Source organism: Bombina bombina, chromosome 2, assembly GCF_027579735.1.
Source record: "Bombina bombina isolate aBomBom1 chromosome 2, aBomBom1.pri, whole genome shotgun sequence".
Classification (NCBI taxonomy): domain Eukaryota; kingdom Metazoa; phylum Chordata; class Amphibia; order Anura; family Bombinatoridae; genus Bombina; species Bombina bombina.
This window is the reverse complement of record NC_069500.1, coordinates 1248923365-1248951168: the sequence shown is the minus strand read 5'-3', so window position 1 is coordinate 1248951168 and position 27804 is coordinate 1248923365. Positions and strand designations below refer to the sequence as shown.

At 39.6% G+C, this 27804-nt stretch overlaps 1 protein-coding gene across 1 annotated transcript in view; it reads left to right on the top strand.

The window, feature by feature from the left end:
* WDR19 (WD repeat domain 19) overlaps positions 1-27804 on the top strand; it is a 296764-nt gene that overhangs the window by 183789 nt on the left and 85171 nt on the right. The window contains exons 21-23 of the mRNA XM_053704050.1: positions 20868-20925; positions 25460-25606; positions 25691-25773. Of these exons, the coding sequence (XP_053560025.1) occupies positions 20868-20925; positions 25460-25606; positions 25691-25773 (288 nt within the window). The remainder of the gene's footprint in view (positions 1-20867; positions 20926-25459; positions 25607-25690; positions 25774-27804) is intronic.

The window sequence follows — 27804 nt, the reverse complement described above, 5'->3', positions numbered from 1 at the left end:
CTCCCCAACTCCTTTCTCAACACAATGCAATCCCTCCTAAACAACTTCATATGGCTAGATCAAGAATTGCTAAACATTTATCATAGTGACCTAAGGAGAAAGCCAGACTGGGGATTCCTAACCTCCTCCTCTATCACCAAGCATCACACCTAGACCGAATCTGGCACTGGTCCAGAGGGGAAAAAATGGAAAAAAACAGAAAAAATGGGTCACTTTAGAGGAGGATACAGCAAGTGTAGGCAATTTAGGTAGCATGTGCGGTCTTAGCAGTATAGATAGATGTCCCCTCATCTTTTAACAATAACTTAATCTTAGACACTTTAAAATCTGGGATAACATAATAAGCAGACACCCTACATTGCCCTCTGTACCTTCACCTCTAACACCAATATTAAAGGGACAGTCTACACCAAAAATGTTCTTATTTAAAAAGATAGATAATCCCTTTATTATCCATTCCCCATTTTTGCCTAACCAACACAGTTATATTAATATGCTTTTTACCTCTGTGATTACCTTGTATCTAAACCTTTGCAGGCAGCCTCCTTATCTAAGTGCCTTTGACAGACATGCAGTGTAGTCAATCAGTGAAGACTCCTAAATAACTTCACGGGAGTGAGCACAATGTTATCTATATGACACATGTGAACTAGCACAGTCTAACTGTGAAAAACTTTCAAAATGCTCTGAGCTAGGAGGCGGTTTTCAACTGTTTAGAAATCAGTTTGAGCCTAGCTAGGTTTAGCTTTTCAAAAATACCACCAAGGGAACAAAGCAAATTTGATGATAAAAGTAAATTGGAAAGTTGTTTAAAATTGCATGCCCTATCCGAATCATGAAAGTTTAATTTTGACTTTACTGTCCCTTTAAGAAACCTAGACCTCCCATTCAACAAACTTCCCATACACCTGAACACTAACAACCCTATGAACAACGTCCAATCATTTGCATTCTACGCTTGGGATCCCTAAAACCCATGATTGAACTTAAAACTGACCCAGGCTTTCCCTTTATGTACTGGCTATCATATTTCCAAATACGAAACTACATCTACACACATAGGCAAAAAAACAATTTAATTTAATATGCCCATTGACTATGTTTGAACATTTGTGTTACACAGGAATACCATCAACACACCTATTATCATTGTTTTGTAAGCTAATAGCAAATGCAGACACCAAACACGACCCACCATATATAGCTAAATGGGAAACTAAATTACAGATTTCCTTCACATCAAAAGAAAAACAACAAATACTTTTAACAACTTCAAAAAGCTCTATATCAGTCAGCACATTGGAAACTAATATCAAGTTATTATCCCGCCACAAAGGCTACACCGAATATACCCCACAACTTCAGACAGGTGCTGAAGAAACTGCAGACATAAGGGCACTCTTTTACACATATGGTGGGACTGCCAGACTATACACCAAATATTAGAAAAACTGCTACATTCCCAAAACCCCATTGATTTTCTTACTAAATGGCAGTATTACCTTGTCATTTCCATAGAACATTATTCTGAGTATTGGTCAAGAAAATTATCCCTAGATACTTTAAAAAACCACAACCACCAAATCCAAAATAATGGATACATCTAGTAACTCACACCTTGAAACTAGAACAAATGGCATATGCATATAAAGGGGGAAAAAAGTATCATTGCTCAATGCAATACTAGAATGTGAGATATTTATATTTTCATGTCGGGTTAGCACACTTGAGAATATGTGATCTGGTTAGAGCATGAGTAGTGGATTTTGTTTTGCTCCATTGAATTCTATAGGGGATTACGTTAATGCAAGAGCTTTTTACTTCCAGCTTATAAAACGCTCGCTAACCGATGTGTGCAAAAAGCTTAATTCTAGCTGAGTTAGTGTGGGAGTGTTAATTATCGCTCCACTTGTAATCTGGCCCTTAATTTGTATCTTTCAAGTCACTGCTGACACTCTGTAGTATAAAATCTTTTAAAAACTGACTTAGAAGCTCCCAGTTTAGCACTGTTGATGAGGTTAGGCTGGGACAACCACTGAAAGGGACTGGGGAAACAGGAACAGCACCACCCCCCTTCCCTGCATATGAAAATACACATTAACATTATACAAACAGGAGCCACAGCAAATCTGTAGACTTCTAAAACTTTGGGGTTAGGAGTCTTAAAATCAGCACAATTTTAATAAAAATAATCAAAACATACATGTTTACAAAAACACTACCAGATGGGCTATATAAATGGATCATCTACAAAACATTTATGCAAAGAAAAATGTAGTGTACAGTGTCCCTTTAAATCGTGAATTTAAGTGAATGTTATCATAACTCAAAATTCTCATCTTACTCAACTGTATTTTATAATACAGAGCTGTACACATTACTGTTTGCCATTTAAATACAGCATATATCGCTCCTTCTACTCTTTCCCTTCACCTGTTGAAAAAGGTGGGGAATTCTATACATGTAGACCTGAGGCTTGCAGTGCTACATAGTAGGAGCAGAGGGTTTAGTATCTGCTTTGAGTATAAACCACGACACAATTAAATCATGGTTTTTTGTGGTTGAAAAGTGCTTTACTTCATCCAATTATTTTTCTCCTGCTGCCTCCTTGGTTTCATAATGTTGAGATGTATAACTTTAGGATACAAATTTTTAGATTTCCAGTATTTTAATATTAACGTCCGGCCATTCAGTATTACCAAATTTATAAACCTTCTATTTCTTACGTTCTTATAGTCTGTATTATTTTACTCAGCCAAAATTCAATTTTACTCCAGTATTTCTTAATTTTGGGGCAGTTCCAAAAGCAATGGTAGAGATCCGCTATCTGATAACTACACTTATCACATACATTGTTAGTTAGCCCACTTTGATTTCAAATATGGTGTAATATATATTTTATTTATTATTTTAAAATGTGATTCTCTTAATGCAGTAGTTATTGTAGCTTCCTCAGCCAATTTAAAACTTTTCTGAATAGTGTTAGTGGACTTTTTCGAAGTCATTGCTATTTTATTGATATTTTCTTGCCCCTGATATGCCTTTATTGTTTTATACAACATTGATATAGAAAAATTACTTGTCTTGTATAAACTAATGACTAGTTCTATTCTTGTCCAATCTGGTTCAGCTAAATTCTTCGATAACGTTATTTAAAATAGGAATATTTTTTTTTCTGAATCTCGTATAAAGACTAGTAAGTCATCTGCGTACAACAGTAAAGTAGTTTTCCTTTGTCCTAACCCTATTCCATCTAATTCCTTCCTAAATGCAATTGCTAACGGTTTCTATGGCTAGATTAAATAGATATGGGGACAATGGGCAGCCTTGTCTAGACTCCTTTTTGAAGCACAAAATTTGGGGTAGGTATCCCATTCACTAAAATATCTACTGGCGGATTTGTATAAATCAACTTTATAAAGTTGCTGATATTCCCCTGCAACCCAAACCTGAATAATGTAAATTAATGGTCCCATGTTACCGAGTCAAACGCCTTTTCTGCATAACTGCTATTAATGCCATATCAGTATTAATATTATGGTTCTTTTCCTGGAGTTTGACCCAATAATAATTAATAATTAACTGTAATCTCCTCACATTAAAAGTTACATTTCTCTTTTCCATAATCCCAACCTGGTCTTTATGACTTAACATATTTAAAATACTTTTTATTCTTTGCGCAATGATGGTAGTAAGTATTTTATAGTCACTATTCAAGAATGAGATGGGTCTATATGCGTTTATATCTGTCGGGTCCTTATCTTTTTTTAATATTAATGATACTAATGAGGCATTAAAATAGCGTGATTGCATATTGTTTTGTATATAATATTTATTAAACAAACTTTGTAAAGTTGGGACAATTTCTTCCGTAAGTATTTTATATAGCTCACTAGGTAGTTGATCTGGACCTGAGGCCTTGTCTAGCGCTGAAGACTTAATAGTTTGACTGAGTTCTTTCTGCGTTATCTCTGCGTTTATAGCATTTAATTGCTCTATAGAGACTCTGGGGACTAGGATTTTTGCCCAAAAATTCTATTTTGTCTGTAAGTTGACTTCTCCTTTTGAATACATTTTTTGAAAAAAATGTGCTACAAAGTTTCTTATTTCCTGTACATTAGTGCTATTTCTTCCATTAATATTAAGAGTTTCGATAACCTGCCTTTTTCTTTTAATTCTTAAAAGGCTTGCTAATGATTTCCCCACTTTTCCTCCATATCGAAAAAAAAAGGCTCTAGTCCTCAGCTCTTCTTGCATCATTCTTTGCATTATAAACAATTCTCTTTCCATTTTAGCCTCCATATATTTTTCCCAAAGCTTCTTGTTTAATGGGTTGCTTATAAATGAATTATAAGAATTACGTAAGCGCTGAGCTAATAGCAAATCTTTGGCTTTCATTCTACGTTTAATTTGCACTAGGTAAGCTTTAATTTCTCCACTGATTACTGCCTTAAATGTTTCCCAAAATAATTCACTGTTCTCTACGCGGGCCTGGTTAAATTCAGAAAACTCTCAATACTTCAATTTTAACCAATTTTTAAATGAGCTATTTGCATAAAGATATTTCTTCTGTTATGTGTGATCAGTCCACGGGTCATCATTACTTCTGGGATATAACTCCTCCCCAACAGGAAATGCAAGAGGATTCACCCAGCAGAGCTGCATATAGCTCCTCCCCTCTACGTCAGTCCCAGTCATTCTCTTGCACCCAACGACTAGATAGGATGTGTGAGAGGACTATGGTGATTATACTTAGTTTTTATGACTTCAATCAAAAGTTTGTTATTTTAAAATAGCACCGGAGCGTGTTATTACTTCTCTGGCAGAGTTTGAGGAAGAATCTGTCAGAGTTTTTTACTATGATTTTAACCGGAGTAGTTAAGATCATATTGCTGTTCTCGGCCATCTGAGGGAGGTAAAGGCTTCAGATCAGGGGACAGCGGGCAGATGAATCTGCATTGAGGTATGTAGCAGTTTTTATTTTCTGAATGGAATTGATGAGAAAATCCTGCCATACCGTTAAAATGACATATATGTATACACTTCAGTATTCTGGGGATGGTATTTCACCGGAACTACTCTGTTAAAGGTCACTAATCCTTTTTAATAACTATTTATCATGTTAAACGTTTTTGCTGGAATGTAGAATCGTTTACATTGCTGAGGTACTGTGTGAATAAATATTTGGGCATTATTTTCCACTTGGCAGTTTTTTTACTTTAATTGTGACAGTTTCGTTTCTCTTCACTGCTGTGTGGGAGAGGGAGGGGCCGTTTTTGGCGCTCTTTGCTACGCATCAAAAAATACCAGTCAGTTACTTTTATATTTCCTGCATGATCCGGTTCATCTCTGATAGATCTCAGGGGTCTTCAAACTTCTTTGAAGGGAGGTAAATTCTCTCAGCAGAGCTGTGAGAATTCTTATAGTGACTGTGAATAAAAACGTTGCTTTGTATTTTTTATGTCAAATTTAATTATTGTTATTTTACTAATGGGAACAAACCTTTGCTAAAAGTTTTGTTGTTTTAAAGTTTGATGCTATAACTGTTTTTCAGTTTATTATTTCAACTGTCATTTAATCGTTAGTACCTCTTTGAGGCACAGTACGTTTTTTGCTAAAAAAGATTATAACCAAGTTGTAAGTTTTTTTTGCTAGTGTGTTAGACATGTCTGACTCAGAGGAAGATATCTGTGTCATTTGTTCCAATGCCAAGGTGGAGCCCAATAGAAATTTATGTACTAACTGTATTGATGCTACTTTAAATAAAAGTCAATCTGTACAATGTGAACAAGTTTCACCAAACAGCGAGGGGAGAGTTATGCCGACTAACTCGCCTCACGCGGCAGTACCTGCATCTCCCGCCCGGGAGGTGCGTGATATTTTGGCGCCTAGTACATCTGGGCGGCCATTACAGATAACATTACAAGATATGGCTACTGTTATGACTGAAGTTTTGTCTAAATTACCAGAACTAAGAGGCAAGCGTGATCACTCTGGGGTGAGAACAGAGTGCGCTGACAATGCTAGGGCCATGTCTGATACTGCGTCACAGCTCGCAGAGCATGAGGACGGAGAGCTTCATTCTGTGGGTGACGGTTCTGATCCAAACAGATTGGACTCAGATATTTCAAATTTTAAATTTAAATTGGAGAACCTCCGTGTATTACTAGGGGAGGTCTTAGCAGCTCTCAACGATTGTAACACCGTTGCAATACCAGAGAAACTGTGTAGGTTGGATAAATACTTTGCGGTACCGGCGAGTACTGACGTTTTTCCTATACCTAAGAGACTAACTGAAATTGTTACTAAGGAGTGGGATAGACCCGGTGTGCCGTTCTCACCCCCTCCAATATTTAGAAAGATGTTTCCAATAGACGCCACCACTCGGGACTTATGGCAAACGGTCCCCAAGGTGGAGGGAGCAGTTTCTACTTTAGCTAAGCGTACCACTATCCCGGTGGAGGATAGCTGTGCTTTCTCAGATCCAATGGATAAAAAATTAGAGGGTTACCTTAAGAAAATGTTTGTTCAACAAGGTTTTATATTACAACCCCTTGCATGTATCGCGCCGATTACGGCTGCGGCAGCATTTTGGATTGAGTCGCTTGAAGAGAACCTTAGTTCATCTACGCTAGACGACATTACGGACAGGCTTAGAGTCCTTAAACTAGCTAATTCCTTCATTTCGGAGGCCGTAGTACATTTAACCAAACTTACGGCTAAGAACTCAGGATTCGCCATACAGGCACGTAGGGCGCTGTGGCTAAAATCCTGGTCAGCTGATGTTACTTCTAAGTCCAAATTACTTAATATACCTTTCAAGGGGCAGTCTTTATTTGGGCCCGGTTTGAAAGAGATTATCGCTGACATTACAGGAGGTAAGGGCCACGCCCTACCTCAAGACAAAGCCAAAGCTAAGGCTAGACAGTCTAATTTTCGTCCCTTTCGGAACTTCAAAACAGGAGCAGCATCAACCTCCACTGCACCAAAACAGGAAGGAGCTGTTGCTCGTTACAGGCAAGGCTGGAAGCCTAACCAGTCCTGGAACAAGAGCAAGCAGGCCAGGAAACCTGCTGCTGCCCCAAAGACAGCATGAACCGAGAGCCCCCGATCCGGGACCGGATCTAGTGGGGGGCAGACTCTCTCTCTTCGCCCAGGCCTGGGCAAGAGATGTTCAGGATCCCTGGGCACTAGAGATCATATCTCAGGGATACCTTCTAGACTTCAAATTATCTCCCCCAAGAGGGAGATTTCATCTGTCAAGGTTGTCAACAAACCAGATAAAGAAAGAAGCGTTTCTACGCTGCGTACAAGATCTGTTAATAATGGGAGTGATCCATCCGGTTCCGCGGTCGGAACAAGGACAAGGGTTCTACTCAAACCTGTTTGTGGTTCCCAAAATAGAGGGAACTTTCAGGCCAATCTTAGATTTAAAGATTCTAAACAAATTCCTAAGAGTTCCATCGTTCAAAATGGAAACTATTCGGACAATCTTACCCATGATCCAAGAGGGTCAGTACATGACCACAGTGGATTTAAAGGATGCCTACCTTCACATACCGATCCACAAAGATCATCACCGGTATCTAAGGTTTGCCTTCTTAGACAGGCACTACCAGTTTGTAGCTCTTCCATTCGGATTGGCTACGGCTCCAAGAATCTTCACAAAGGTTCTGGGTGCCCTTCTGGCGGTACTAAGACCGCGAGGGATTTCGGTAGCTCCATACCTAGACGACATTCTAATACAAGCTTCAAGCTTTCAAACTGCCAAGTCTCATACAGAGTTAGTTCTGGCATTTCTAAGGTCGCATGGATGGAAAGTGAACGAAAAGAAGAGTTCTCTTTTTCCTCTCACAAGAGTTCCATTCTTGGGGACTCTTATAGATTCTGTAGAAATGAAGATTTACCTGACAGAGGACAGGTTAACAAAGCTTCAAAATGCATGCCGTGTCCTTCATTCTATTCAACACCCGTCAGTAGCTCAATGCATGGAGGTGATCGGCTTAATGGTAGCGGCAATGGACATAGTACCTTTTGCACGCCTACACCTCAGACCTCTGCAATTATGCATGCTAAGTCAGTGGAATGGGGATTACTCAGATTTGTCCCCTACTCTGAATCTGAATCAAGAGACCAGAAATTCTCTTCTATGGTGGCTTCATCGGCCACACCTGTCCAGGGGGATGCCATTCAGCAGGCCAGACTGGACAATTGTAACAACAGACGCCAGCCTACTAGGTTGGGGCGCTGTCTGGAATTCTCTGAAGGCTCAGGGACTATGGAATCAGGAGGAGAGTCTCCTTCCAATAAACATTCTGGAATTGAGAGCAGTTCTCAATGCCCTTCTAGCTTGGCCCCAATTAACAACTCGGGGGTTCATCAGGTTTCAGTCGGACAACATCACGACTGTAGCTTACATCAACCATCAGGGAGGGACAAGAAGCTCCCTAGCAATGGTGGAAGTATCAAAGATAATTCGCTGGGCAGAGTCTCACTCTTGCCACCTGTCAGCAATCCACATCCCGGGAGTGGAGAACTGGGAGGCGGATTTCTTGAGTCGCCAGACTTTTCATCCGGGGGAGTGGGAACTTCATCCGGAGGTCTTTGCCCAAATACTTCGACGTTGGGGCAAACCAGAGATAGATCTCATGGCGTCTCGCCAGAACGCCAAACTTCCTCGCTACGGGTCCAGATCCAGGGATCCGGGAGCGGTTCTGATAGATGCTTTGACAGCACCTTGGAACTTCGGGATGGCTTATGTGTTTCCACCCTTTCCGCTGCTTCCTCGATTGATTGCCAAAATCAAGCAGGAGAGAGCATCAGTGATTCTAATAGCGCCTGCATGGCCACGCAGGACTTGGTATGCAGATCTAGTGGACATGTCATCCTGTCCGCCTTGGTCTCTACCTCTAAGACAGGACCTTCTGATACAGGGTCCATTCAAACATCAAAATCTAACTTCTCTGAAGCTGACTGCTTGGAAATTGAACGTTTGATTTTATCAAAACGTGGTTTTTCTGAGTCGGTTATTGATACCCTGATACAGGCTAGGAAGCCTGTTACCAGAAAGATTTACCATAAAATATGGCGTAAATACCTATACTGGTGCGAATCCAAACATTACTCCTGGAGTAAGGTTAGGATCTCTAGGATATTGTCTTTTCTACAAGAAGGGTTAGAAAAGGGTTTATCAGCTAGTTCATTAAAGGGACAGATTTCAGCTCTGTCCATCTTGTTACACAGGCGTCTGTCAGAAAATCCAGACGTCCAGGCTTTTTGTCAGGCTTTAGCTAGGATCAAGCCTGTGTTTAAAGCTGTTGCTCCGCCATGGAGTTTAAACTTAGTTCTTAACGTTTTACAGGGTGTTCCATTTGAACCCCTTCATTCCATTGATATAAAATTGTTATCTTGGAAAGTTCTGTTTTTAATGGCTATTTCCTCGGCTCGAAGAGTCTCTGAGTTATCAGCCTTACATTGTGATTCTCCTTATCTGATTTTTCACTCAGACAAGGTAGTTCTGCGTACTAAACCTGGGTTCTTACCTAAGGTGGTCACTAACAGGAATATCAATCAAGAGATTGTTGTTCCATCCTTGTGTCCAAATCCTTCTTCAAAGAAGGAACGTCTTCTACACAATCTGGATGTAGTTCGTGCCCTCAAGTTCTACTTGCAGGCAACTAAAGATTTTCGCCAAACTTCTTCCCTGTTTGTCGTTTATTCTGGACAGAGGAGAGGTCAAAAAGCTTCTGCTACCTCTCTCTCTTTTTGGCTTCGTAGCATAATACGTTTAGCCTATGAGACTGCTGGTCAGCAGCCTCCTGAAAGAATTACAGCTCACTCCACTAGAGCTGTGGCTTCCACTTGGGCCTTTAAGAATGAGGCCTCTGTTGAACAGATTTGCAAGGCTGCAACTTGGTCTTCGCTTCATACTTTTTCCAAATTTTACAAATTTGACACTTTTGCTTCTTCGGAGGCTATTTTTGGGAGAAAGGTTCTTCAGGCAGTGGTTCCTTCTATATAATGAGCCTGCCTATCCCTCCCGTCATCCGTGTACTTTTGCTTTGGTATTGGTATCCCAGAAGTAATGATGACCCGTGGACTGATCACACATAACAGAAGAAAACATAATTTATGCTTACCTGATAAATTCCTTTCTTCTGTTGTGTGATCAGTCCACGGCCCGCCCTGTTTTAAGGCAGGTAAATATCTTTTAAATTATACTCCAGTCACCACTTCACCCTTGGTTACTCCTTTCTCGTTGATTCTTGGTCGAATGACTGGGACTGACGTAGAGGGGAGGAGCTATATGCAGCTCTGCTGGGTGAATCCTCTTGCATTTCCTGTTGGGGAGGAGTTATATCCCAGAAGTAATGATGACCCGTGGACTGATCACACAACAGAAGAAAGGAATTTATCAGGTAAGCATAAATTATGTTTTTGGAAAGTAGAATCTCCCAACATTATTAGTATTAAGTTTTCTTGATATTTAACTTCAATGTCAGGACCGCGTGATCTAAAAATATTATCTCATTTATTCCTGCCATCATCTCTAAACTAGTAGCCCTCTCTGAAATTAGGAAGGCATCTATTCTAGACATTATTTTATAAGTGTATGATGAACATGTGTATGCTCTATTGTCCGGATTTTGGACTCTCCATATATGCTTGACAAATGTTTTTTTAATAGTTTAGCTTCCTGTTTACTATTTTTATTTAGGGAGGGCTTTTCCAGGGTCATTCCAATTACTAGTGGGAATATCACTCCTGGCCAGCAGGAGGAGGCAAAGAGCACCACGCAAAGCTGTTAAGTATCACTCCCCTACCCATAATCCCAAGTCATTCTCTTTGCCTCTGTCAATGGAGGAGGTGAAGTTTGGTGTCTGATGAAATGAATTCCTTTTTTGGGTAATTTTCCCTGCAAGCAAGGATTTGGGTTTAGCTGAGTCCACATCAATCTCTTCAGTAGAGTAGTGGTGGCTTTTAAGCAGTTAGGAAGTTGTGAGGTAGTCCTTGCATTGTTTCCTAACACATTGCTGCCCATGGTACAGAAAGCCAGAGTTGGTTACTCTGTTCTTTCTTTTTCTACAGGTCTCTGTAAGGAGTATGTGTCCTTTCACGCCTTGTGAGCTGTCTTCCTGCCGGATAGCTAGACTGCAGGTAAGTGCTTTTGTCTTCTAGTTCTTGGAGACTTGCACTTCAGAAGAATGTCATATGCAGTAGATGGGGACATTTTTAAAATCATTTATACAGGATTTTCTTTGGCAGTGGGCAGGCACATTATGGCCTAGATTTAGAGTTCGGCGGTAAAAGGGCTGTTAACGCTCCGCGGGTTTTTTTCTGGCCGCACCATAAATTTAACTCTGGTATCGAGAGTTCAAACAAATGCTGCGTTAGGCTCCAAAAAAGGAGCGTAGAGCATTTTTACCGCAAATGCAACTCTCGATACCAGAGTTGCTTACGGACGCGGCCGGCATCAAAAACGTGCTCGTGCACGATTCTCCCATAGGAAACAATGGGACTGTTTGAGCTGAAAAAAAACCTAACACCTGCAAAAAAGCAGCGTTCAGCTCCTAACGCAGCCCCATTGTTTCCTATGGGGAAACACTTCCTACGTCTGCACCTAACACCCTAACATGTACCCCGAGTCTAAACACCCCTAACCTTACACTTATTAACCCCTAATCTGCCGCCCCCGCTATCGCTGACCCCTGCATTACACTTTTAACCCCTAATCTGCCGCTCCGTAAACCGCCGCCACCTACGTTATCCCTATGTACCCCTAATCTGCTGCCCCTAACACCGCCGACCCCTGTATTATATCTATTAACCCCTAACTTGCCCCCCACAACGTCGCCGCAAGCTACTTAAAATAATTAACCCCTAATCTTCCGACCGCAAATCGCCGCCACCTACGTTATCCCTATGTACCCCTAATCTGCTACCCCTAACATCGCCGACCCCTATGTTATATTTATTAACCCCTAATCTGCCCCCCACAACGTCGCCGACACCTACCTACACTTATTAACCCCTAATCTGCCGAGCGGACCTGAGCGCTACTATAATAAAGTTATTAACCCCTAATCCGCCTCACTAACCCTATCATAAATAGTATTAACCCCTAATCTGCCCTCCCTAACATCGCCGACACCTAACTTCAATTATTAACCCCTAATCTTCCGACCGGAGCTCACCGCTATTCTAATAAATGTATTAACCCCTAAAGCTAAGTCTAACCCTAACACTAACACCCCCCTAAGTTAAATATAATTTTTATCTAACGAAATAAATTAACTCTTATTAAATAAATAATTCCTATTTAAAGCTAAATACTTACCTGTAAAATACATCCTAATATAGCTACAATATAAATTATAATTATATTATAGCTATTTTAGGATTAATATTTATTTTACAGGCAACTTTGTAATTATTTTAACCAGGTACAATAGCTATTAAATAGTTAAGAACTATTTAATAGTTACCTAGTTAAAATAATTACAAATTTACCTGTAAAATAAATCCTAACCTAAGATATAATTAAACCTAACACTACCCTATCAATAAAATAATTAAATAAACTACCTACAATTACCTACAATTAACCTAACACTACACTATCAATAAATTAATTAAACACAATTGCTACAAATAAATAAAATTAAATAAACTATCTAAAGTACAAAAAATAAAAAAGAACTAAGTTACAGAAAATAATAAAATATTTACAAACATAAGAAAAATATTACAACAATTTTAAACTAATTACACCTACTCTAAGCCCCCTAATAAAATAACAAAGCCCCCCAAAATAAAAAATTCCCTACCCTATTCTAAAATACAAATATTACAAGCTCTTTTACCTTACCAGCCCTGAACAGGGCCCTTTGCGGGGCATGCCCCAAGAATTTCAGCTCTTTTGCCTGTAAAAAAAAACATACTATACCCCCCCCCAACATTACAACCCACCACCCACATACCCCTAATCTAACCCAAACCCCCCTTAAATAAACCTAACACTACCCCCCTGATGATCTTCCTACCTTGTCTTCACCATGCCAGGTTCACCGATCCGTCCTGGCTCCAAGATCTTCATCCACCCCAAGCGGGGGCTAGACATCCACTGAAGAAGTCCAGAAGAGGGTCCAAAGTCTTCCTCCTATCCGGCAAGAAGAGGACATCCGGACCGGCAAACATCTTCTCCAAGCGGCATCTTCTATCTTCTTCCATCCGATGACGACCGGCTCCATCTTGAAGACGTCCAGCGCGGATCCATCCTCTTCTTCCGACGACTAGACGACGAATGACGGTTCCTTTAAGGGACGTCATCCAAGATGGCGTCCCTCGAATTCCGATTGGCTGATAGGATTCTATCAGCCAATCGGAATTAAGGTAGGAATTTTCTGATTGGCTGATGGAATCAGCCAATCAGAATCAAGTTCAATCCGATTGGCTGATCCAATCAGCCAATCAGATTGAGCTCGCATTCTATTGGCTGATCGGAACAGCCAATAGAATGCGAGCTCAATCTGATTGGCTGATTGGATCAGCCAATCGGATTGAACTTGATTCTGATTGGCTGATTCCATCAGCCAATCAGAAAATTCCTACCTTAATTCCGATTGGCTGATAGAATCCTATCAGCCAATCGGAATTCGAGGGACGCCATCTTGGATGACGTCCCTTAAAGGAACCGTCATTCGTCGTCTAGTCGTCGGAAGAAGAGGATGGATCCGCGCTGGACGTCTTCAAGATGGAGCCGGTCGTCATCGGATGGAAGAAGATAGAAGATGCCGCTTGGAGAAGATGTTTGCCGGTCCGGATGTCCTCTTCTTGCCGGATAGGAGGAAGACTTTGGACCCTCTTCTGGACTTCTTCAGTGGATGTCTAGCCCCCGCTTGGGGTGGATGAAGATCTTGGAGCCAGGACGGATCGGTGAACCTGGCATGGTGAAGACAAGGTAGGAAGATCATCAGGGGGGTAGTGTTAGGTTTATTTAAGGGGGGTTTGGGTTAGATTAGGGGTATGTGGGTGGTGGGTTGTAATGTTGGGGGGGGGTATAGTATGTTTTTTTTTACAGGCAAAAGAGCTGAAATTCTTGGGGCATGCCCCGCAAAGGGCCCTGTTCAGGGCTGGTAAGGTAAAAGAGCTTGTAATATTTGTATTTTAGAATAGGGTAGGGAATTTTTTATTTTGGGGGGCTTTGTTATTTTATTAGGGGGCTTAGAGTAGGTGTAATTAGTTTAAAATTGTTGTAATATTTTTCTTATGTTTGTAAATATTTTATTATTTTCTGTAACTTAGTTCTTTTTTATTTTTTGTACTTTAGATAGTTTATTTAATTTTATTTATTTGTAGCAATTGTGTTTAATTAATTTATTGATAGTGTAGTGTTAGGTTAATTGTAGGTAATTGTAGGTAGTTTATTTAATTATTTTATTGATAGGGTAGTGTTAGGTTTAATTATATCTTAGGTTAGGATTTATTTTACAGGTAAATTTGTAATTATTTTAACTAGGTAACTATTAAATAGTTCTTAACTATTTAATAGCTATTGTACCTGGTTAAAATAATTACAAAGTTGCCTGTAAAATAAATATTAATCCTAAAATAGCTATAATATAATTATAATTTATATTGTAGCTATATTAGGATGTATTTTACAGGTAAGTATTTAGCTTTAAATAGGAATTATTTATTTAATAAGAGTTAATTTATTTCGTTAGATAAAAATTATATTTAACTTAGGGGGGTGTTAGTGTTAGGGTTAGACTTAGCTTTAGGGGTTAATACATTTATTAGAATAGCGGTGAGCTCCGGTCGGAAGATTAGGGGTTAATAATTGAAGTTAGGTGTCGGCGATGTTAGGGAGGGCAGATTAGGGGTTAATACTATTTATGATAGGGTTAGTGAGGCGGATTAGGGGTTAATAACTTTATTATAGTAGCGCTCAGGTCCGCTCGGCAGATTAGGGGTTAATAAGTGTAGGTAGGTGTCGGCGACGTTGTGGGGGGCAGATTAGGGGTTAATAAATATAACATAGGGGTCGGCGATGTTAGGGGTAGCAGATTAGGGGTACATAGGGATAACGTAGGTGGCGGCGATTTGCGGTCGGAAGATTAGGGGTTAATTATTTTAAGTAGCTTGCGGCGACGTTGTGGGGGGCAAGTTAGGGGTTAATAGATATAATACAGGGGTCGGCGGTGTTAGGGGCAGCAGATTAGGGGTACATAAGTATAACGTAGGTGGCGGTCGGCAGATTAGGGGTTAAAAATTTTAATCGAGTGGCGGCGATGTGGGGGGACCTCGGTTTAGGGGTACATAGGTAGTTTATGGGTGTTAGTGTACTTTAGGGTACAGTAGTTAAGAGCTTTAGAAACCGGCGTTAGCCAGAAAGCTCTTAACTCCTGCTATTTTCAGGCGGCTGGAATCTTGTCGTTAGAGCTCTAACGCTCACTGCAGAAACGACTCTAAATACCAGCGTTAGAAAGATCCCATTGAAAAGATAGGCTACGCAAATGGCGTAGGGGGATCTGCGGTATGGAAAAGTCGCGGCTGAAAAGTGAGCGTTAGACCCTTTCCTGACTGACTCCAAATACCAGCGGGCGCCCAAAACCAGCGTTAGGAGCCTCTAACGCTGGTTTTGACGGCTACCGCCGAACTCTAAATCTAGGCCATAGTATGTTGAGACTAGGGGTTAATCTTCCCTTTATTGGGATGTGTTTCCTCTTTGGGCTAATTTTGTTGAAATACTTTATTAGTATGTGTGTGGCTTATGTTTTATACAGGGATTTATGTATAAACCTAAAATTTGGCAGTTGGTTTTCTTTGCTTGCTTAGCTAGAACAGGCTAACTGACAGACTGCTTGAGTGTTTGTGTAAATTAAGCTCTGGTGTTGTAGGCAGAGGGAAACGCGCGCCTTTTAATTGCTGTGTAGTTTCCTCTCTCTGCCGGTCATGTGACTTCTCTCTGCTGTCGTATATTCGCGGAGCGGCATCATTGAATTTCAGTCTCTTCAGTGTCGATCTACTATATGATCGTTTTAGAGACTTCTGGCAACCAAATTGTGTATAGGTGTTACGGTAAGGCACCTCAGCCTGTCTGAGGTGTAGGGGGCCTGATTGGTTTATTATTTTAAAGAAGTTTTGCATAACATTAAGCGGCTGTGGTATTAAAAATTCTTAAAGTGACAGTGTATTTAAAAAAATTATACAATTTGGGGAATTTTTTTATTTAGTATTATGGACATGGACTAAGACTCTGTGTCTTTTGAAAAATGCTTGTTATGCCTTGAGGCACAAATAGTTTTGCATGCTTAGCTAGAACACTTCAATTTAAAGATAAATTATTGCCCTCTGAGCCCAATGTCTCTCAGGATGATGCTGTTCAGGCAATGCCACAGCTTTCTCCTCAAACGCCCATAGACCTGGAGGATGCGTATCTTCCCATCCACAGTTATCATCACAAGTTCCTGAGATTCGCCTTTCTAGACAAACACTTTCAGTTTGTGACTCTTCCATTTTGCCTTGCCTCAGCTCCCAGAATTTTCTCAAAGGTTTTGGGGGCTCTCTTGGCAGTCATCAGGTCTCGGGGAATTGCAGTGGTGCCCTATCTGGATGACATATTGGTTCAGGCACCATCTTTTCAACAAGCAAACTCTCATACAGAGAATCTTGTCTTTTCTACGTTCCCACGGATGGAAAGTTAATCTGGAGAAGAGTTCCCTTGTTCCAGCTACAAGGGTGGTTTTCTTAGGAACCATAATAGATTCCCTATCTATGATTTTTTTTTTTTTTCACAGAGGCCAGAGAATCCAAGATTTTTTCCTTTTGCCTTTCTCTTCAGTCTACTGTTCGGCTGTTAGTAGCTCAATGTATGGAGGTAATTGGTCTGATGATCGCTTCCATGGACATCATTCCCTTTGCTGGATTCCATTTGAGAGCTCTGGTATTATGCATGCTCAGACAATGGAACGGAGACCATTCGGATCTGTCTCAGAGGATAGATCTAAACCAGGCAACAAGAGACTCTCTCCTGTGGTGGCTTGCTCAGGAGCATTTGTCTCAGGGCACATGTTTCCGGAGACCTTCCTGGGTGATAGTGACCACGGATGCCAGCCTGCTAGGCTGGGGAGCAGTCTGGGACTCGTTAAAGGCTCAGGGACTATGGACTCGGGAGGAGTCTGCTCTTCCAATAAACATCTTGGAGTTGAGAGCGATTTTACAATGCTCTGATGGCTTGGCCTCAATTGTCCTTAACCGGGTTTATCAGGTTCCAGTTGGACAACATCACCTCAGTGGCTTACATCAACCAACAGGGAGGAATTCGGAGTTCCTTAGCCATAAATTAGGTGGCTCGGATTATTCAGTGGGGGTTCACAATTGTTGTCTATCTGCCATCCACATTCCAGGAATGGACAACTGGGTAGCGGATTTCCTGAGCAGACAGACATTTCATCGGAGTGGGCTCTCCATCCAGAGATGTTCTCCAGGTTAAAGGGACAGTCTACACCAGAATTTTTATTGTTTTAAAAGATAGATAATCCCTTTATTACACATTTCACAGTTTTGCATAACCAACACAGTTATAATAATATACTTTTAACCTCTGTGATTATCTTGTATCTAAGCCTCTGCAAACTGCCCCTTTTTCAGTTCTTTTGACAGACTTGCAGTCTAGCCAATCAGTGCCTGCTCCCAGATTACTTCACGTGCACGAGCACAGTGTTATCTATATGAAATATGTGAACTAACACCCTCTAGTGGTGAAAAACTGTTAAAATGCATTCTGAAAGAGGTGGGCTTCAAGGTCTAAGAAATTAGCATATGAACCTCCTAGGTTAAGCTTTCAACTAAGAATACCAAGAGAACAAAGCAAAATTGGTGATAAAAGTAAATTGGAAAATTGTTTAAAATTACATGCTCTATCTGAATCATGAAAGTTTATTTTGGCCTAGACTGTCCCTTTAACCTTCAAGTTAAAGGGACAGAACTTCCAAGGTACGGTTCAAGGTCAAGAGATCTGCAGGCCACTCTGATAGATGCTTTGGCGGTTCCTTGGGTCTAGCATACCTGTTTCCTCCGTTTGCGCTCCTTCCACATGCGCTCAGGAAACAGACCCTCGGGGCAGTGGTAGGGATTTGAAGACACCGACCCCTGACCCGGGGAAGAGTATCCTGGACGTGGATAGATGATATTCTGTGATTCATATTTGCTACAAGTTATTGTAGAAGAAATGGAGAGTGCAACATTTGTATACAATATATTCTGAGTTCACTGTGACTTATAGTTAGTTAATAGAAGTAGCTGCAGGATTCAATGAGAGAAAAATATAGCAATGTGGAATGTTCAGACTTCAGAGTAAACTGGTAGAAGATTGACACTTAGATGCAAACTAAGGTTTGTTGCAGGTTCACAGTACATAATATTATATAAAGCTGTATGTCAGAGTTAAGCACAGCTGCACAGGTATTTAGACAAGCTGCAAGTTTAGGCATTAATTACTGTTTGTGCATATATATGCAAACTTGGTTTGTTGCAGGTTCACAGTACATAATATTATAAAGAGCTGTATGTCAGTAATTAGCAGAGCAGCACAGGTGAAAGTTAAGTTTAAGGCATCAATTACTGTTTGAACATATATTGGAGAATCACATGAAAGCTTTTAACTGAACATAAAGATGCAGAGTTCTGAATAGCAGCAGGATATTTCAGCAATGACAACTTGTAGCAGATAAATAGTTATAAAGTTCTGAGTAAGATGCTGTTGTAATTAGAGAGTGATGGTAACCAAAAGTATGCTTGATTTATAATAAAGTTCAGAGTTTGTTAAGAAGCAGTGTCCAGGAAACAGAAATGGAATTATTTGGATACTTGCGATTTGATGATTTTAAGCATTGGTAATAGAGAATGCTGTAGGTTGAAATAGTTGGTAAAATTCATGCAGGAAACAGTCACAGACCTCTGTTGTTCAGGATCAAAACTTCAATGTTAATGCCCAGCACATTAGACCTGAGGAGGCTTAAAAAGAGGCTGAGGTAATCAGGTGCATGAATGATTAATCAGGCAGGCAAGCAAGCTGAATGTGAATACTGCCCAAATGCAGCAGTCAGAGAAGGAAGTCTTAAAGGGATAGTGACATTAGGCTGAGATATGTTACAGAAGCTGACTGGAGATTGAACGCTTAGTTCTGGCTAAGCTTGGGTTTTCTGAGTCGGTCATTGAGACCATGCTACAGGCTCGCAAGCCTGTTACTCGTAAAATTTACCATAAGGTATGTCGTACCTTTATTGCTGTGAATCCAAAGGCAAACCCTTGGAGTAGGGTCAGGATTCCTAGGATTTTGCCTTTTCTCCAGGAAGGTCTGGAGAAAGGGTTGTCAGTCAGTTCTCTGAAAGGTCAGATTTCTGCTTTATCTATTATTTTACATTTTTTTGTCAGGTCTTGGTCAGAATCAGGCCTGTGTTTAAACCTGTTGCTCCTCCTTGGAGCCTTAACCTTGTTTTTAAAGTTTTGCAGCAGGCTCCATTTGAGCCAATGCATTCTATAGATATTAAGTTGTTATCTTGGAAGGTTTTGTTTCTTATTGCTATCTCTTCTGCTCAGAGAGTTTCGGAACTCTCGGCTTTGCAGTGTGATTTGCCTTACCTTATCTTTAATGCAGATAAGGCGGTTCTTCGTACTAAATTGGATTTTCTTCCGAAAGTGGTTTCGGATAGAAGTATTATTCAGGAAACTTTTGTTCCTTTTCTCTGTCCCAATACTTCTTCTCATAAGGAACATCTGTTGCACAACTTGGTTGTTGTGCGTGCTTTAAAATTCTACCTACAGGCGACTAAAGATTTTTGCCAGTCTTTTGCCCTGTTTGTTTGTTTCTCAGGAAAGCGTAAGGGTCAGAAGGCTACTTCTCTTTCCCTCTGGTTGAGACGTATAATTAGTTTTGCTTATGAGACTGCTGGTCAGCAGCCTCCCGAGAGAGTTACAGCTCATTCCACTAGTGCTGTCTCCTCTTCTTGGGCTTTCAAAAATCAAGCATTGGTGGAACAGATTTGCAAGGCTGCAACTTGGTCCTCTCTGCATACTTTTTCTAAATTTTACTAATTTGATACTTTTGTCTCGGCTGAGGCCTCTTTTGGGAGAAAGGTTCTTCAAGCAGGGGTGGGGACTTCTGTTTAGGTCTGCCTGTCTTGTTCTCCCTCCCTATTCATTCCGTGTCTAGCTTGGGTATTGGTTCCCACTAGTAATTGGAATGACATTGTGGACTCTCCATATATTAGGAAAGAAAACAAAATGTATGCTTACCTTATACTTTTTTTTCTTTCTAGATATGGAGAGTCTATGACACCACCCTTAATTAAAACAGTTATTTTTACTAAACCTTAGGCACCTCTACACCTTTGTGTTATCCCTTTTTCATTTCCCTTTGGTCAAATGACTGGGGATTATGGGTAGGGGAGTGATACTTAACAGCTTTGCTGTGGTGCTCTTTGCCTCCTCCTGCTGGCCAGGAGTGATATTCCTCCTAGTAATTGGAATGACGTTGTGGACTCTCCATATCCGGAAAGAAAGAAATGTATCAGGTAAGCATACATTTTGTTATCCACAGTTTCTGAGGCTTAAAACACGGGATAGATGGAACTCTCTCTTTTTGTTTATTTCCATTAGTCACTTTTATATCTGTAGTGATGTTATATTTCTCTTCTTTTTTAAAATGACATAATAATGTAATTAAAAACTTCAAGTGACCGACTAGATTAATTACGGTTGTTTTTGGTACATGGGACATAAAAATGTGTGTTTGCATAACTAATTTATACAATATTCTCTTTTTACTAGAGAACCTTATACACTGTGTATTTATTTTGCAGGGGAGATTATGTAAATGCACTTGCTCACTATGAAAAAGGAATCACTGGTGATAACAAGGTGAGATCTGATACTGGAATATGTATATAGCTAATTTTGAGTTAAGTAGCATTGCCACAGTGATTATAAGTCATGCAAATAGCAATTCTTTTTGTGATCTTGTCCTAGATTATAAATTAACTTTTGCGCGTGTGGGGTAGCGCTCGTCTTACAACTTGAAAGTAAAAAGTTTGTGCTTACTTTTTTACTTCAGATATCGTGACCGCGTTAATTATTCTCCCCATAGACTTCAATGGAGCGCGCAAACTGAAAAAAACCTAACACCTATACTCACGCTCTAACCTGAACTGAGCTATTAATATTACACATTCCAATGTTCTTCACATTGAAAAATTTTACTTTTTTAAAACAAAATTATTAAAAAAAATGATCAGATAGTGTTTATATGAGTGTAACTGTACTTTTAAATGTATTTTTGTTGTGTTTTATACACCTTTTTTTATTAACGCACCCCAACGAGCGCAAATTGCAATTGCACTTGAGCAAACATGTTTACTTTCAATTTCTAATACACGCACTATTTTCGCATGCACGCACGCAAAGAGCCGGAAAAAAAACGTATTGCTCGCATGCAAAAGTTAGATCACCACTTGTAATCTAGCCCTTATTATTTAACTATTTATTAGCTAATGAGAACATAAGACACCTATATATGATATATATATATATATATATATATATATATATATATATATATATATATATTTATATATAAAAGTTTTTATTGAAACAATATTAACGTCTTGTACAATAAAATAGACATAAATATGAATGGGACTCGCAGGTCCCAGAACTTACATACATATTAGTTACAGTTTTAAATAAAACATTTTTGTTGTTTGTTATTCATATTTATAACAAATAAAGATTATAACATAGACAATGCTAAGGCCAGAGGAGTCAGAACATTAATCTGTATTATTATAATCAATGTATATATCTCAGGGAAAATAACCACTTCTGATATGTCATAGGGGGAAAACTACGTCATACCAGCTCACCAACTTGTTAGGTAGTAGAAAGGGAAAATAATAGAAGCAGGTTGGCTGGGTGCTTCAATAAGTAAAGGTCTAGCGGTATATTGGCTTCATACTAATATGGGATATAAACTAGGTTTCTAGGTACCAAAAATGGACCAGGATCCAGATAAATAGGAAATGCTATGACTAGAACCCTAACAACAAGGAGGCTGATTCCTCCTTCCTAAAGTTACAGGTGACCTATGTGAATGGTGAGAATCCCCCATATTAGATACAATGATTTCCACAATCCCAAATGTGCCATTTTTAGAACTGCTTTAATTCACTAAAAATACCATAAAATGTAAGCAAATATTATGTGCCACAGTACAGTAGCCTTAACATGTAGAAAACTGGAAGTTATATTATAGATATAGGAGAACTTGATATACTATATAAGCTCTAAAGGAAATCCTGATAAAGGATAAAACAATTCACCTGTATAGCTGTAGTTAAATATACAGGTAGCCCTCAGTTTACGCCGGGGTTAGGTTCCAAGAGGAATGGTTGTAAATCAAAACCGTTGTAAATTGAAACCCAGTTTATAATGTAAGTCAATGGGAAGTGAGGGAGTTAGGTTCCAGGCCCCTCTCAAAATTGTCATAAGTAAGACCTAATACATTATTTTTAAAGCTTTGAAATGAAGACTTTAAATGCTAAACAGCATTATAAACCTAATAATATAGATTGTATCATCATCAAACTAAGTTTAATGAACAAAAACATTTGCTAACAGCACCTAATTAAATAATCACACAACAGACTGCATAACCATCAAACTAAGTTTAATAAACAAAACATTTTTTTACTTGATTTTTTCTGCATTGTTAGCATGTTAGATAATATTGGGTCTGCACCTATTCTATGCATTTCAATCTGCAGTGATTAATAAGCAGTTAGGCACCCTCACCTCAAGCAGCTGGACAGGAAGATAATAGGGAAGTGGCTGCTAAAACTTGTTGCTTGATAGCTAATGTCTGCTCTGTGTACACAGATCAATTTCAGGCTGTTAAGTTGCATAACTTTGCTGCAAGACAAGCGGACAGCTCTGCCTACTGGCTATTTTAATTAGTGCACTTTGCTTTCCAAAGCTTTTTCAATAGCAGTGACTGAAAAAAAGGTTGTTCTGAAACGGTGCAAATTGAAGCGGCGTAAACCGAGGGCCACCTGTATATGAGAACACACATCAATATAATAATAGAGCCTGTCCAAGTTGATATTTGACTAGTGTAAACGATGGATTCTGGGCAACAGTGCTAGGTGACATGCCATGGCTATTTCTGAGGGATTTATACTTTTATATGCTGTAAGGGCTAATTTGGACCCAGATATTAAGCTGGAAACTGTAAACTACTCACAACTGGTAGCTGGGTGGTATAAATAATTATATGTGAATAATATATGAAACATGTAACTGAAACACCCGCCACTTAGTATTAAAACACAGACACTACAGATGTCTGCTATGTATAAAGAGATAGAGAAAAGTATAACAGAGGCAAAGAAGAACATGACTATTTAACACAAATAACACATAGTGTGCAAATTAGAGGCTACTACTAAACATTCACAGACCAATTAATAATCTGAAGTACATTAGTAATATGGGAAGGGATCTGTTTGAGGTCAGAATTAAGGTATATGGGCGTAGAAATAAGAAGTAGACTTGCCATGTTGAGTGTTACATAAAGGTACGATATACTCCTGTAGAAGTGTATGACCATGTTCCGTGGGTTATACTACGTTGGATAGTGAGGGTCCAGAGATAACCGTTTCATACTATTACCTATAGCATACTAAAGCACAGGTTATGTTGCAGTACACATGATGGTTATCAATCACTACCTCCCGCGGCTCTGGCCGTAAGCCACGGGAGAGGAATCAATATGGCAATAAACAAGCTATCAGCAGTGTTAGAAGTATGTGATTATCGTATTGTGTCCTACCAGCAGACTTAATTATTTATAACAGAGGAAGCCTGATCCTAATTGTGTACTTTCTAAGTAGTATCATGTTGAAAGCTGCGTTTTAATAAATACTATAATTATAACACTCATAACCGGAACATGTGTACTAATCAGATCATATATGCGAGATTAATTAAAACATAAATATCTAAGCAAGATATAATTAGGAAACCCGCTATTGCTGTCAGCGGCTGACCGCCACGGGAATGCAGAGTTAATTAGATCCCTGAGTTGGCAGTGAACTTGAAGTCTCAGACTGCATAGTCGTCATGTAAAGTTCTGTATGGTGAAGAAGCCCCACCATAGGACTCTACGGGCAGTCTTTAAGAGTTTGTAGGGATACTGTAAAAGAACTGCCCCCTACCCCACACCGGCCCTCCACAGCCTAAGTTCAATGAGAGCATCTCTGAGCTGCCGTTTTTCACAGCTATACAGGGCCGATGGGCGCAGGGGCAAGACACTCAAAATACCTGTTTTTCTGACATGCGGCTTGTGTAGGTCTAGAGGCACACAATAGTAGAAATGTCCGGTCGCTATCCTTAAATCTCTGCGTGATGAGGGAATCTGAACTCTCAAGAGGGGAGGGCTCCTTCTCTGTGTCTCCTCAACCACCACTCCTGCTAGAAGTCGGTCTTGCTTCCTATAGGATCGTCCTTGTGCTCGATCTCGTCTAATCTATGTGGTAATTATTCTGGTAGCTTTGAGTACGATTTCTCTACTTTGATCTAGTGCGGGTAAATACCCACGACCCTTGCCTTGGTAAGTAATCACCTGAATCTGTTGTTGATTAATAGTGGCGGTGTCCCCTATGATCTTTGCTTTGTGCTCACACTGGGTGTTCAGCTGTTTCTTTGGATTCCGCTGCTCAGCCAGAAGGATGTTGGATAGCTTGTTTTCTAGCTCCGAGAAATGAACATTGAGCGATTTCAGCAACGCTTCCTGCCATCTATCGACGGCTGCTAGCGCCATCTTGTTTGTCATCGTCAGGATCTCAGGACTGGTGTAGCAGTATGTTAGAGGGTAGAATGTACCACTAGAGTTAATAGATACAGGTTTTAAATAGTAGGAATATAGCTGATAGTTTGCAGTAGTAGTAAGTAGTACTACTCGTAACCCCAGTCTCCTGGGGGGGGGGGGAATATGCGGCAGCCCCGGCTCCACAAACTGCCAGTCATTATGTGAATACGACAGCCGCGTGGCCTAACTGTAGAACATAGGCAAAGAGGTTAATCATGAGAGTTTCCCCCAGAGTTATCAAATTCTTGAACCTTGTAGTAGTTTGTTGGTTTCTGACTGTGAAGTAATCTACTTTTCAAAGGAAAACAATAAAATATCATATAAAACTCCAAAGTAGAGCCAGGAGCTCCTTCAAGACACGTCTTGCCGCTACAGCTGTTGGCTCCGCCCCCTAAAGGTTAATATTTTATAGTTCTGGTTGTACATGCAATAGTCAAAGTGACTTTACAAGCAGAAAATCACATAGAAAAATGTGTTTTTATATATATATTGTTTAATATTATAACGTTTTAATGCCCATCAAATGCACAGTTCCAGGAACATGATGAAACATGCTTAGCTGGAGTAGCTCGAATGTCAATTTGCATGGGGGATATCCGTCATGGTGTGAATCAGGCTCTCAAGCATCCAAGCAGGGTACTGAAAAAGGATTGCGGTGCCATTTTGGAGAACATGAAGGTATTTACTATTTTTCTAATTGTAACAGAAATCTTCTCATAACAGAAATAAATTGTATAATATTTTTTTTTTCTTCCATAATAGCAATTCTCAGAAGCAGCCCAGTTGTATGAGAAGGGGCAGTATTATGATAAGGCAGCTTCTGTGTATATTCGTTGCAAGAACTGGTAAGGAGTCCTCGCTTTTTTCATATTTGTATAGACATATATTGCAAGTGTAAGGTTATAATATAGCAGTCTTAGAAACCACAAGACAAAACCAAACCTTACTGAAGCAAAATGTTTATTTAGTTTATAACTTTATAAATCATCAGGGAAGCACAATTAAAATAGAAAAGCAATAATAAGATGCGATCACCAACGTGTCTGTATATCAGCAAAATAGCACTGAAACGCTACTGCAAATAGCAAACATGCAATAACATAGAATAATACTGTAAAGAAAATAAACGCATAAACATCTGAAATCGATCGATTATGGGTTTTAGGAATGATGTGTTTTGTGTCTTGTCAGTGAAATTAGTGATGTTTAGCAGATGTATATACCTAATTATCGCTTTAAATACTCACTTTTAAAATGCTAGAAAATGATTTTATTATGAAATATTTATCAACGACTGTGGTAAAATGTCAGTGGGGTGTAGCGGTGCATGCAGTGTTATGTTTACACTTGTGAAACTTTTGTCTAGATATCTTTCTTCTTTTTATTCTGCTTGACCCTTGTGTACATCTTTTTTTAATGCCCTAAACTAAAAATATCTCTGAGTTGAATCCTTCTCCCACATACTTAAAGGGACACTGAACCCAAATTTTTTCTTTCATGATTCAGACAGAGCATGCAATTTTAAGCAATTTTTTAATTTACTTCTATAATCAATTTTTCTTTGTTCTCTTGCAATCTTTATTTGAAAAAGAAGGCATCTATGCTAAGGAGCCAGCAAATTGTTGGTTCAGTACCATGGACAGCACTTGTTTATTGGTGCTGTCCAATCAGCAAGGACAACCCAGGTTGTTCACCAAAAATGGGCCTGCATCTAAACTTACATTCTTGCTTTTCAAATAAACATACCAAGACAATGAAGAAAATATGATAATAGGAGCAAATTAGAAAGTTGCTTAAAATTGCATGCTCTATCTGAATCATGAAAGAAAACATTTGGGTTCAGTGTCCCTTTAAGGGGCATTCCAGTCAGAATTTAAATGCACATAGAGGAATGACATCTTTGAATAGAAACTTATTTGTAATGTAAATGTATTGGCAAAAAGGCTTCTAGTAAGAGTTAATATTGTTTTAGTGTTAACATTTTTCTCTGCACGTGCATGTGAGTCATAACTAGATATTCTCAATGCACCAGCATTTTAAATAATGCAGCTGCTCAGAGTGCCAGTGGGGCTTGTATCATGTCAGCAATTAACAAATTAGGTCATTACCAGATGGTAAAAGCACCGTAGGCTCTCTGAGCAACTGCTGTGTTTAAAATGCTGGTGCACGGTGCATAAATACACTTTTGAAACCACTATAGCTTTTATTACAAGCATTTTTGCTAATACATGTACTGTATATAGCAAAAATGCTTCTATTCAAAACAGAAATGCATCTATGTGGTTTCCAATTTTGGCTGGAATTTCCCTTTATCAACCCCTTAATAAAAGCCTGTACGTCACTAGTCTTTCTATGGGGGGGGGGGGGGGTGATAGTGCTATTTTAACAAGCCTGCAGGAGGGAGGATCTAATAATCTGTTACAGCCAGACAAACTCTTAACGACCAACGACGTACAGGGTACATCACAGGGGTTAATAATTGTTTTATTGTAATACATTAATTACAATATTATTTTTAACTTATGTACAGGGCTTGAAATTTCCACTAGTTCCAGACGAGTAAGAAATAATTGTAGCGGATGAGTAAAAACTTTGCCTTTCTTTCATGTAATTAGCAAGAGTCCATGAGCTAGTGACGTATGGGATATACATTCCTACCAGGAGGGGCAACGTTTCCCAAACCTCAAAATGCCTATAACTACACCCCTCACCACACCCACAAATCAGTTTTACAAACTTTGCCTCCTATAGAGGTGGTGAAGTAAGTTTGTGCTAGATTCTACGTTGATATGCGCTCCGCAGCAGGTTGGAACCCGGTTTTCCTCTCAGCGTGCAGTGAATGTCAGAGGGATGTGAGGAGAGTATTGCCTATTTGA